This window comes from Danio rerio, chromosome 15 (genome assembly GCF_049306965.1).
Source record: "Danio rerio strain Tuebingen ecotype United States chromosome 15, GRCz12tu, whole genome shotgun sequence".
NCBI lineage: Eukaryota > Metazoa > Chordata > Actinopteri > Cypriniformes > Danionidae > Danio > Danio rerio.
Genome location: NC_133190.1, coordinates 41,562,455 through 41,575,947, shown reverse-complemented (window position 1 = coordinate 41,575,947; position 13,493 = coordinate 41,562,455). Strand labels below are relative to the sequence as shown.

Genomic DNA, 13,493 nt, shown 5'->3' with positions numbered 1-13,493 from the left:
TAATAGTAGGTCAAACTACTTCTATTATAAAGCCACGATCACACTGCACTTTTCGCTCCATAGACTTCCATTCATAGTCATGCGAAGCATGTGCGACAAGTTTCACATATCACTGCATTTAAAAGTTCAAGCTTGGTGAGTTCTTACCTGCGAAATTACATCAGGTGACAGAATAATAGAAGATAATTTAAAATAAGAATTTTAAAATATGGAGCAATCGCCCACTTTTATTAACGTCTAGTCATATTGTTTAATAGCACCCCTTTTCACAGGCGCCATACGACAGAATTTTGCAAGTACAAGCTCTAGTGTGACAGTAGCTTAAGTCGCTTTGGACACAAGCATCTGCTAAATGACTAATATAAATGTAATTTCCATGACTTTTTCCAAAACCTTATGGGCTTTTCTGTTTTTTCAAAACTTTTCCAGGCTTGGAAAATGCCATGTCAAAAAGCCATGACTTTTTCCAGGTTTTCCTTGACTGTATGAATCCTGTATATACACTTTAGAGTAAACAAATCCAATGTTTCAGACTAAATTGCGAAACGATTTTAATGCACGATAAAATACCTCACAATAAAGTCTCTTTATTTAATGGTTTAGATCAACAGTGAGAATTGTTTACCATTATTAATATTTTATTTAATAGTATATATATGCATATACATACACGCTTACCGGCCACTTTATTAGGTACACCTGTCCAACTGCTCGTTAATGCAAATTTCCAATCAGCCGATCACACTACAGCAACTCAATGCTTTTAGGTATGTAGACATGGTCAAGCCGATTTGCTGCAGTTCAAACCGAGCATCAGAATGGGGAAGAAAGGTGATTTATGAGACTTGGCTGGTTTGAGTATTTCAGAAACTGCTGATCTAATGGGATTTTCACGCACAACCATCTCTAGGGTTTACAGAGAATGGTCCGAAAAAGAGAAAATATCCAGTGAGTGCCAGTTCTGTGCGCACAAATGCCTTGTTGATGCCAGAGGTCAGAGGAGAATGGCCAGACTGGTTTGAGCCAATAGAAAGGCAACAGTAACTCAAATATAATAAATATAATGTAAATTTTCTTCAAAAGCACTCTAAAAGATTAAATAATAAATAGGTATTTACGGTATCTTGAAGTGCCCATGATATCAGTATATTGTGCATGTTCATTATCACAAAAAACTAAATAATTAAACATCAGCTTCTGCCTAGTTTTTACATATTCTGATGAAACTACCCAAAAATGAGTCTTCATTGACATATATATATATATATATATATATATATATATATATATATATATATATATATATATATATATATATATATATATATATATCCATATATATATGTCTCAGGTTCTCCTATTCATTTGGATTTTTCCATCACCAACAAGTTCTGAAACAAGAAAATGCAAATCAGCGCCAAAACCCAAACCACCTCAGGCTTGTCCCATCCTCACTAACTCCAAACCCCAAAAAACCTCCTCCTCACCCAAATCTTCCTTCATACCCCTCCCTCCTCAAACAGCATTAATCACCCTGGCCCTGAACAGAACCAAATGACTACGGTCATTCAAGCTCAGGACAGCTTTGTTACAAACACAGCCTTCTCTGAATGCATCTCCAACAGCCTTTTTGTCTACTTGGAGAGGGCTGCTTCACAAAATCAGCTCCTCCTTCCACCAAAATGGCTGGATTACCTCTCACGGACCAGCCGGACAGGGAGAGAGGAGGGTTACGGGGCAAACGGTTCAACCGGGGTGATTCATGGGCTCTTACAGAAAGACCTACACCCCTCTTAGCCTCCAAAAACTAAGGCCATACCTTCAAGCAGCGCCTAGCAACTGGCAGCTGGGGCGCAACAGAAATGGGTAAAGGACAGGGAGTTTCAGAGCTGAATTGGACTAGACTAGCAGGCTCCATGGTAGATACGGGGACAAAAACAGGAGACAGCCAGAAAGACGGACAAGTGCAGAAGCTGGAAGGACAAAAGCTGAAGCCTGACTCAGCCCCTCATCAGTCACTGATACATCTACTGGCCTCATTCTCTTTAAAGAGCTCCAACAAAACACCCCCAAAAAAGCCAGCAAACACTGTTAAGTGTGAAACGGGCTGTTTGGACAAAGACGCTCTTGACACAGCTAATGTAATGTGTATGCGACTGTCGCGAAGACAAATATGAACTCTTCATGTCATGAAAAGACCCCAAATCCAACCAACGGCAAATGTCTAACACAGATCACCTTATCCAAACACATCACGCTCAGTATTTAAATCAGTTCATTCATTCATTTTCTTTTTGACTTGGTCCCCTTATAAATCAAAGGTCGCCGCAAGGAATGAACCACCAACTTATTCAGCATACTGTGTGTTTTACCCTTCCAGCTGCAACCCAACACTGGGAAAATTATGATAATAACTCTCACAAATAACTTCAATTAGTTCCTAGAATAATATATAAGGTAAGGTGGGAGAATAAGCAAGCAGAATCAGGTATATGCATTTTATATATGCATGCTACAGTATGTTTGAGCTACCTACTGTATTTCCATTCTTTTTTTGTTAGACCAGACCAACTACATTTAAAGTCATTAGTTTCGCACCACTAACAACACCTTTATTAGAGATTAATTCAAGAGAACACTTGATTAGGTGTTCATTGTCCATTACATGACAGATTATTTCTCATTGACTGCTGAATACACAGAGGTAACTGACCATCTAAGATGTTACGGTCTTGATGTGAGCTTGGAAAATGCATTGAAAGGACTTAAACATATGGGGGGGGGGGGTGTTTAAAATATTATATAAAGCATATAAGCCTCTGTGTTTTACAAGAATAATAATCCCTATGTAATACTTTAAAAAGGCAGAACTGGCATGGCAAGTGGAGACAGAACGGAGATAGGTCAGATGATGCAACTAAGAAGTTAATATCTTTAGCATACAGTGGGAACTATTGTGTCTGAGGTACTGTGCATGATTCAGGTAATTGATTCACAGTGAGATTTGTTCATCAGTCCAAATGTGTGAAGATGTTTTTATATCCATTTCTCTGCAATGATCAACCTGTTATTCTTAAACCCTTCTCTTCTCATTTGGGGTCCATATGTGCAATCTTTGCACCACGCCTTGCGCATCCACTGGTGCTTTTCACAGCAGGTGTCACCCCACATTCTGAGACAAGCACTGCAACTCTGGCACCTGCTGTGGAAAGCACTAGTTGGTGCCTAACCGCACTGCTTCAACACTAGAATTATAAACATGACCTAGACTAGAGATATAACATATTTTACAACAAAAATAAAAGAAAACAAGTATTGTTTCGTTTCTTAAGTACAAATAATCCTCCACAAAAACATACACTGCAACATCAGATTGTGTATTCAGAATAAAACTACTTTTACTCTGCCAAATTAGAAAAAACACCAGAAGTATATACCACACTCCTACTTTATACCATAAAATAGCTTTAAATAATAAATATAATAAAAAAAGAAAACTTCCAAAAAAAAAGCAGGTGTATAAAGTTAAATTTTGCATTCTGCAACAAAACATTAACTGCATGATCAACAAATCCTCTTCTCCCAATCTGAAGCGTTCTATTAGGATGCAACATAAAAAGTAGCGCAACTCACCATCCACTTGGTTAAAGTAAACTAATCCACAGAGTAAAAGGTGTGTTAAAGGACCCATCCTGTCATAGTCCACATCCACACCTCAGTTCTCAACCCCAGAACACGTTTCTCCTCTTTGATTATTTTGGAGTAAATGCAGAAACTCTCAGTGGCCGCTGCTCAGATCCAGCTGAAATGTCAGTTGAGTGTTCGCTGCGCTCATGGTGTGTTTTCTGGATGAGAAATGAGATCCACGCGCATCGGTGAGGTTTAAACTAAAGTCTATCAACCCGTTAAATTACACCATCTCCTACTGTGTTTGGTTTCTAACAACAAAACAAAACAAAAACATCTGTCCAAACGCGCGCGTGGAAATGGCACGCGCGCTACGGTGCCTTCAGGAGCTTCAGAAGCACCTTACGATCCTCTCCGCAGTTTCACGTGTAAATATGTCCTCTCGTGTTATTAGAATCTCAATACCACGTCCAGAAAACCCCTAAAAAGTTCCGTCCTGCGCCGTTAAATCCAGCGGTCGGGGTGGCGCTGGCCCCGTGCGATCGCTCTGTGAGTCTACAACAGAGTGACTGTGATCGGTCTTGGGAAGGGCGAGAGCTCCGCAGCGCTCTTACAGCTCCATAACTGACACCCCAGTGCGCACAGCTCCCGGGCCAAGCCAAGACTGACGCTCCTGCTGGAGGAGGACACGGCGAGGGGGAGGAGATCAGATCGGGCGGAAAGGGAGAGGAGGAGGATGCTGTGGGCAGAGGCGGCTGGGGAGCGCGCAAAGCAGAGCTCCGATTTTGGCTCGCAGCTTTCCGTGGTGTTTATTCGCAAAGTTGACCCAAAGCGCCACACGAACGGCACCACACCGATGGATCATGTCACTTTCTGTCGAAGAGACGGTCAATGACCACCAATATGTCAGTGTATAGACTAATTTAAACATTTTATATATATGAAATGCAATTTATAATTTAGAAAATCATATATATATATATATATATATATATATATATATATATATATATATATATATATATATATATATATATAAAATTGTAAAATAAATAGATTTTTTAAAAATAGATTTTAGGTAGGCTATATTTATATATTGGAATTTGTATTACTTTTACAAAATTATATTAACCATCTAAATTGTATATTAGAAACAGTTTTTGCAAAATTAAGTTGTAATAATTTTGAAACAAATATATCAAATTAAATAAAAATATAAATAAAATGCATATTTAACGCGAAATAGAGATACACGCATGGATGGATGGATGGATGAATGGATGGATGGATGGATGGATGGATGGGCGAACGGATAGATAGATAGATAGATAGATAGATAGATAGATAGATAGATAGATAGATAGATAGATAGATAGATAGATAGATAGATAGATAGATGTGAAGGCTACTGAAATATCATCTTCCAGTGTCAGCTCTAAGGCTGCATAATTGGTTTCATTAAAATTTGATGGGCTGTCCTGCATTAGGAGGATAATACTGAGGAGGTCAAACACACAAATCTCATTTCCTGAGAGGGAATTAACTTACGCAATGACGTTAAAGGTAATTTTAATGGGAAATATGAATGCCCTATGAATGCATTATTAAAAACAAACAGATGCTGCTTCTTTCCCCATAACCTCCACTTGATTTTATTTCGGCAGTTTTGGTTGGGAATTGTTCAATTTAATTTGAGAGCGAGTGTCAGGCAGGGTGAATAAATGCTGTGAAATGTACCGCAGCTCAGCGGCACAGGGGCTTGGCTTGTGTCTGTATCTCCATCAGAGCGTGCACACACAGACACACAGATAGACACACGCACACACACACACTGCATCTCTCGCTGACTGCTGGAATCCAGAAACTCTTCGCGGACGAATCTTTAGCGCCCCCTAATGGTTAAAGCAAAAACACGAGGCCGAGTCGAACAAAGACCTCTCGGCTTGCACAGCTCCAAAAAAAAAAAAAAAATCACGTGGCAGAGGAATGCAAGGACCAATTTCTAAGCATGCTAACCTAACAAAATAAATTTCAATCGAGCAATCCAAAAGAGCCACAAAGGATCAATACATTAAGTCAGCACCAATATTCAGATTAGCGGTGTGTCAGCATGGCAGTTTCTTAAAGATTTTCATTTAAAATGTTTGATTATATGCCCAGCACATGCATATTAATAAAGTGAACCTCTTAACCTATTTGAAAATTCTTCCTTTCAAAGTGAATGACTTAGTGTTATTATAATCAATCAAAGCCCTCAAAAAAGAAGTCTGTAATACTACAATTGCTTTCACCACTCAGCATTTATATAAACAAACAAACAAAAAGATAAAAAAAGTAAATAAATAAATATATTGTGTGTGTATATATATATATATATATATATATATATATATATATATATATATATATATATATATATATATATATATATAAATATATATGTATATATATATATATATATATATATATATATATACATATATACATATATATATATATATATATATATATACATATATACATATATATATATATATATACATATATACATATATATATATATATATATACATATATACATATATATATATATATATATATATATATATATATATATATATATATATATATATATATATATATATATATATATATATATGTAATGTATACACACACACACACACTGTAAATAGAACAATAGATTACTTTAGGAATGTAACAAAATATTAAAGAGGCAATTATAGGTGCTATATGTAAGATTATCTTGTATTAAAGACTTTATTCATTTATAATTTAAAAAAATATATTTATATATGAATGTTTTACTAAAAACTGCCATTGACTTTCATAGTATTATTATTGTTTCTTTATCTTTTTCAACGGCTGTTTTTACCCCTAACAATCTTCAGAAAAAAATCATTAAAGTTTCAACCATGAGCAAACGGTGAGGACATTTTCATTTATTAAGGTAAACAATCACTTAAAAGGCTTTTGTTTGACCATGCATGTCAAACTGTGTAACAAAACATTGACATATTCAAGATCAACATAGATATTTACTGTAGAAGTTGCTTTATAATTAAATTATTTTAGTTTTTTTGCAAACATACTCAAATTGCTATGATCAGATGCTTTCATAACAGCTATTTTCACACCACTTGCAATCTTTAATTGTCTTCTCAAGTAAAAACCAGGATTTAGTAATAGTATTATTTGAACTGGAAAACAAGACAAAATTATGATAACATTTTATTGTGTGTATTTATTTATACTTGTGAGGGGTCAAATATCTTTGCTTTTTAGTAAAATATGATAACCTACCACATTTGACATAAACAATAAGGCTTTAAAAGGGATTTTAAATTAGCTAAAATGCTTTTTTAAATATAAATGGTTATATTTATATTTGATATTATTAGGCTAGGCGGTGAGGTTGCGCAATCGCCTAACAGCAAGAAGGTTGCTGATTCGAGCTTCAGCAGGGTCAGTTGGCATTTCTGTGTGGAGTTTTGCATATTCTCCCTGTGTTGGTGTGGATTTCCTCCGGGTGCTCTGATTTCCCCTACAAGTGCAAAGACATGCACTATAGTTGAATTGAATAAGCTCAACTGGCTGTAATGTATGCATGTGTGTGAATGAGAGTTTATGGGTCTTTCCCAGTGATGGGTTGCAGCTGAAAGAGCATCCACTGCACTGGAAGAGCATAAGCTGGAAGAGCATACCTGGATAAGTTGGCGCCTCATTCTTCTGTGGCGACCCCCTAATTAATAAATTGACTAAGCTGGAAAAGAAAATGAATGGATGAATTATTAGGCTACAGAAAATATCATGAATTTTAGGAGAAAAATTAAAACAATGGAAGCCTATGCAATGTCCTCAATAAGAAAAAAATATATACACAATATATAACTTTAAAGCTGCTATTACAAATAAATAACGTGACATTTATTGCATATTTATGCAGACAAGTTACAATTCAAACTGCTTCTGTCTGTGAATGCTCCACATCACCTCTGATTCATTCTATTTCTACATAAAATAAAGTGTTGTTTAAGTGATCTCAACCATATCTGGATTAAAAGACACTTTGAATTTGCTAAGAAACCTTCAAATCAATAGCAGTCGAACCCGAGGCACTGGGGCCGATAAAAGCAGACCTGTAAAATCATCAAACAAGGCCTGACTCCTCAGAAGAGCGGCTGGACTTGTGCAGGCAGAGCAGGGCCGGATTCCCTGCGCGAGCGGCACGCTGGAATCCCCCGCTCTCAAACTGATTCCTCACATCAAAGCCAAATAAAAGCCCTTCTGTGGAAATCATTCAAAAAACAGACACTTAAAAACAAATATCTCTTCTTCTCTCATCTACTTCTTTCAGCTGTGCTCACTCACACTCTAAACTCCTGCTGCATTACAGAAACACACAGACACACACACGTTTCACTGTAGAAAATGTTGGATTCCACACAATTCCTTCATGTTGTCTCTGCAGAAATTAAGTTACCTATTTGTTATTAGAGTAACATAAACGAATTAGGTGTCCCCAAAAAACCCTCACAAATTGTGTTGTTTTAGCTCATTTTACACAAGTAGTTTGAACAAGCCAGGATACCAGGATTTAATAATATGTATATCTGTACTGGAAAAGAAGACAAAACTATGATAACATTCTGTTGTGTATGTGTACTCATCTATACTTGTGAGGTGTCAAATATCTTAGAGATACTAGGTCCCCGTAATGTGATGAATACCAGGTTCTTTGGGTTTTCAATTTGTATGGGGACTTTCCTTAGATGTAAGGATTCTTATAATCTATGAACCAAACCTTACACAAAACAATGTGTAGTCTTACATTTTCAAAACACTAAGTTCTGAATTACTTACAATGCACTTTCCTCATTGTGACAAAAAAATAAATAAATAAATAAATAAATGTCCCCACAAGGTCAAAAATGACTGCTATTGCTATATTTGAGGGGATATTTGGTCCCCACAATGTAATAAATACCAGGACCACACAAACTCACACATGCACATTAGGTTTTCATGTTTTGTGGGTATTTCTATACTGTATAGTCTGCATATTCTGCTCTCTTCCCCCAACCCTAGCCCTAAATTAAACCTTTAAAAAAAAAAATCTGCAGTTTAACATTTACAAAATATTTAATTTTAGATTACAAGGTTGTAAATTACTGCCATTAATATACTTGAGGGGATACTAGGTCCCCACAATGTGGCAAATACCAGGACCTTTGGGTTTTCAATTTTTATTGTGACTTCCCATAGATGTAAAGATGTTTTTTAATCTATAAACCAAACCTTACAGAAAACAAGTTTTACATTTTCAAAATACTTAATTCTGGACCATTTACGAGGCACTTTCCTCAGTGTGACAAAAAATAAATGTCCCCACAAGGTCAAAAATGACTGCTATTGCTATATTGGAGGGTATATTTGGTCCCCACAATGTGATAAATACCAAGACCACACAAACTCACACATGCACATTGGGTTTTTATGTTTTATGGGTATTTTTATACTGTACAGTCTGCATATTCTGTCCTCTTCCCCCAACCCTAGCCCTAAATTAAACCTTAAAAAACAAAACAATCTGCAGTTTAACATTTACAAAATATTTAAGTTTAGATTACAAGGTGATAAATTACTGCCATTAAGATACTTGAGGGGATACTAGGTCCCCACAATGTGGCAAATACCAGGACCTTTGGGAGTTCAATTTTTATCGTGACTTCCCATAGATGTAAAAAATTTTTTTTTATCTATAAACCAAATCTTACAGAAAACAAGTTTTTCATTTACAAAATACTTAATTCTGGATTATTTACGAGGCACTTTCCTCAATGTGACAAAAAATAAATGTCCCCACAAGGTCGAAAATTACTGCTACAGCTATATTTAAGGGGATATTTGGTCCCCAAAATTTGATACCCGAACACCAGGACCACACACCCTCATACACACACATTGGGTATTCATGTTTGTATGGGGATTTGTATACTGTATATTATGTCGTCTTCCTCAACTCTACCCCTAAATGAAACCTTACAGAAAACAATCTGCAGCTTAACATTTTTAAAATACTTAAATCTGGACGACCTACAGTATGAGCTTTTTTCCTTATGGTGAAAAAAAATCAATAAATCAAAATAAAAAAATAATACTGCTGTTAAGGGGATATTTGGTCGCCATGAATGAATACCAGAATCCCACACACACCTTTGCAATGTCATCCCGGTGCTTCTTTTAAAAGACAGCTCTCAGTAATAATAGCTTTGACTAGCAGAAGCATTTTCCACCCCTTCTGTTTGTTTGTGAGGCGGCGTGTTGAAGCTTGTGAGGTTTTTTGCCGCTGCAACATTTAGTTTGTGGTGAGTGCTGTCAACAAGCCAGATTCTGCCATCTTTTTGATAGTTTAATCCATGTGTGTGAGCCGCACGATGAATGCGTCTCCATTATTCCTTTGTCGGACAAACCTCTCGTAATGCAGGTACAACCACTTTACCCCTATTCAATCTCTCTTCTGATGTGAGGTCACATGGCAGTTGTTTGAATGCAAAGGGAAAGAAAAGGCACAAAGTTCAAATGGTGGACACACTGTTAGTCACGAACAATAAATGAGACGGTATATTTCATTTAATTTTTATGATTTCCTTAGTGATTCTTAAAGAGACTTATACTAGTTGAACAATATTTTTGAGGAGAGGTGTGCTATCACTTTTCTAAGAGATCAGTTTTCAGCCAAATGTAAATATGCTAGTCAAAATTTGCAATCTGGTTAACTTTAATAAATACAGTGAATTACCATAAATTCACTTTCCCAGAATTCCCTGCATGCAGAATTCTTATGCTTTTTTGTTGACATTATTATTTATTTTATATATATATATATATATATATATATATATATATATATATATATATATATATAATTATATATATATTTATATTATATTATAATATATTATATATATATTTATTTTATTATATTATTGACATTAGTTTTATTTATTTATTTTGTTTTTAGATTTATGCACATTAGATTTTTTTGTTACACATAATTGATAAATAGTGTTTATTGCAATAATTTACGTTTGTTCAAATGATGGTGTTTACAAAGTAAAAAAAAAATGGTTGCCTTTCATTTTTGAGCTGAATCACACTAACATTATAAGTCTTTTTAACTTTATGGTATGGACACTATGGGCTCTATTTTGACGGTCCATGCGCAGAGCGCAAAACGCAGGGCGCAAACGCTTTCAGGGCGTGTCAGGACACGTTTTTGCTAATTTAAGGAAGGGAAATCTGCCTTGCGCCAAGGTGCATGGTCTAAAAGGGTTGAGTTTATTTTCTTAATGAGTTATAGGTGTGTTTTGAGAATAAACCAATTAGAGTCTCATCTCCCATTCCCTTTAAGACCCAGCTGCGTCGCACCAAGAGCGCATTCGCTATTTACAGGACACAAAGTAAGTCTAAGTGGAAAAAATGAGCATTTCACAAGCAAACAGTTAACAGTTATTTAACAGAAAACTGTTAAACAGAGCATCTACTGCGTGAGAATGAGAGATAAATTATCTACTTTCACTTTTGCTCTTGGATAGGGAAACCTTTATGCACAGACATCAATTAGCCTATAAATAATTAATTTCGTTTGTTAAGAGCAAAGATTTGTTTCAAAACTATTTCTAAATTCTGTTCTAATTTCTAGCAAACGAATAAATTAACAATAATTACCAAGTGGGGTCAAAATACTGAGTTATTTCCAAATACACCTGCCATGCCCCATATGGTCTAAAACCTGACAGGTGGGCAAATCTAAGCTTGTTTTTAATAAAACAAATATAAATATGGATATAATAAATAATACTGCTAATAATAATAACATTATACAAAAGCAAATTGTTAGGAATGAACTGAAAAAGCCTCCCTAGATGAAGAAGACATAAAAGCAGTGATTTTTCTTATTTATGTAGGCTATAAAATAATATGTTTTGTAATATTTTAATCCTTTATATTTATATCCTATATCTGTTCTTATTATATTCTATATATATCCTTAATATTTACATTTCTTCATATGTAAAGATATTTGCCTATTGCTCTCTTGTGCGTATTAAGCAGTGTGTAGGAGAGGCGCAACTCTGCGCCGGAGTTTAGACCGGGTTAGTTTTGGTCTAATGAAAAATCTATTATAGCTTCTCAAAATAGCAACGCGCCAGCGGTCCGCCTCAGAACGCCTTCCTTTTTAGACCAGAATGCCTATGGGTGCACAAATGAGTGCTTATGCATTTGCTATTTAAACAGCCTAGCGCAACGCCTCAAAACGACTCTTGCGCCAAGCTGAAACTACCAAAAGACTATTGAGCCGGGTTTTGCGCCACACTGCGCAGGGTGTATGATAGGGCCCTATTATTCTTTATAGTAATTTTACATTTTTTTTGCTATATATGCTACTCAGAATGGGTGTATTCTATAAACCATGGTACAAGTTTACCATCATTTGTTAATGGTTTTGTATTCCAACAATGAATGTAATAAAATAACATTAAAGAGTATTTATTCCCAACCTCCTATTGTGTGCATGTTCTGCAGTGTTTTTTTAATCTTTTATGTGCATTAAACCAATCTAAAGCAGGCCCTGGTTCTACACATCGATAAACAGCATGTCTCTGCTTTACAGCCAGGTGAAAGAGCTCGATTTCTCCCTCCGTATCTCAATCTCCAATGTTATATATCCCCATTCTAAATCTACCCACTGTATCCCCATGTCTTGAAAGGTATAGCCCTGTCCCTGTAGGGTGCTAAATATTGGCGGGAAGTGGATTTATTTTAATTAAAAAGAAGAGATGTTTACCCAAGCCTGAGAGACACTTCAGAATCAGATGGTAAAGTGGGGGGTGATCCCAGAGAGAGTGAGGGAGGAGTATGACCAGAAAACCAATGGCATTATACTGTGTGAAACAGTGCCATCATCTAATTCATGAACAAAAGAAATGAGCAGAATGACTGCTAACCTCAAAATGAAAATTCTGTTGTCATTAAGGAGTTTGCATGTTCTCCCAATGTTCATGTGGGTTTTCTTAAGGTGCTGTGATTTCCCCCACACTCTAAAGACATTTGCTATAGGTGAATTGGGTAAAATAAACTGGCCATTGTGGATGGGCGCGTGTGGGAATGTGAGATTGTATGGGTGTTTCCCATTACTGGGTTATGGCTGAAAGGGCATGCGCTGCGTAAAACATATGCTGGAATAGTTGGCGTTTCATTCCACTGTGGTGACCCCTGAGAAATATGGAACTAAAGCTGAAGTAAAATGAATGAATGAATGAATGAATGAATGTTAGGATTCACTAATGTAGTACTTCAGACTACAAATAAAGATATTTATTATTTTACACCTTAATTAAATGTCTAAATGTACAGCCAAAACTCACTAATAAAAAACATGATCTGAGTGAATAAAGCATTTTAATTTAGGCTTTTATTCACATATAAACAGTATTGTATGTAAGGGATTACAATAAGTAATGCAAGTTACATTAAGTAATCGGATTACTTTTTTACAAAACTAGGAACGCATGTCTTTTTTAATAGTTTACAGTATATTAGTAACTATTTGAGAATATTTTAAAGCAGAGTATGAACAAATATAATGATAATAGCAAGCAGGCCTCTTTAGAAAAATCTTTTTGTAAATCCACAAAAACATACTTCAACATATATGTTTGACTGCAGTGTCTTGGTTAATGAACACTTGGGGGCAACACCATGCAAAATGTTTGCTTCTTTTCACAATAATGATATTTACAGGGACATATTATTGATGAATAAACATTTATTTTTGTCCAGTC

The 13,493-nt window shown here is 35.6% G+C and overlaps 1 protein-coding gene across 11 annotated transcripts in view; it reads right to left on the bottom strand.

Moving 5' to 3' along the window:
- robo2 (roundabout, axon guidance receptor, homolog 2 (Drosophila)) overlaps positions 1 to 13,493 on the bottom strand; it is an 866,533-nt gene that overhangs the window by 371,387 nt on the left and 481,653 nt on the right. For 5 of the 11 annotated variants that reach the window (XM_073923228.1, XM_073923232.1, XM_073923229.1 and 2 more), the window contains exon 1: positions 3,634 to 4,293. The exons of 5 other annotated variants lie outside the window; for them this stretch is intronic. In XM_073923228.1, coding sequence (XP_073779329.1) covers positions 3,634 to 3,691 — 58 coding nt within the window. In that variant the 5' untranslated portion in view covers positions 3,692 to 4,293. 11 annotated transcript variants of the gene reach the window in all.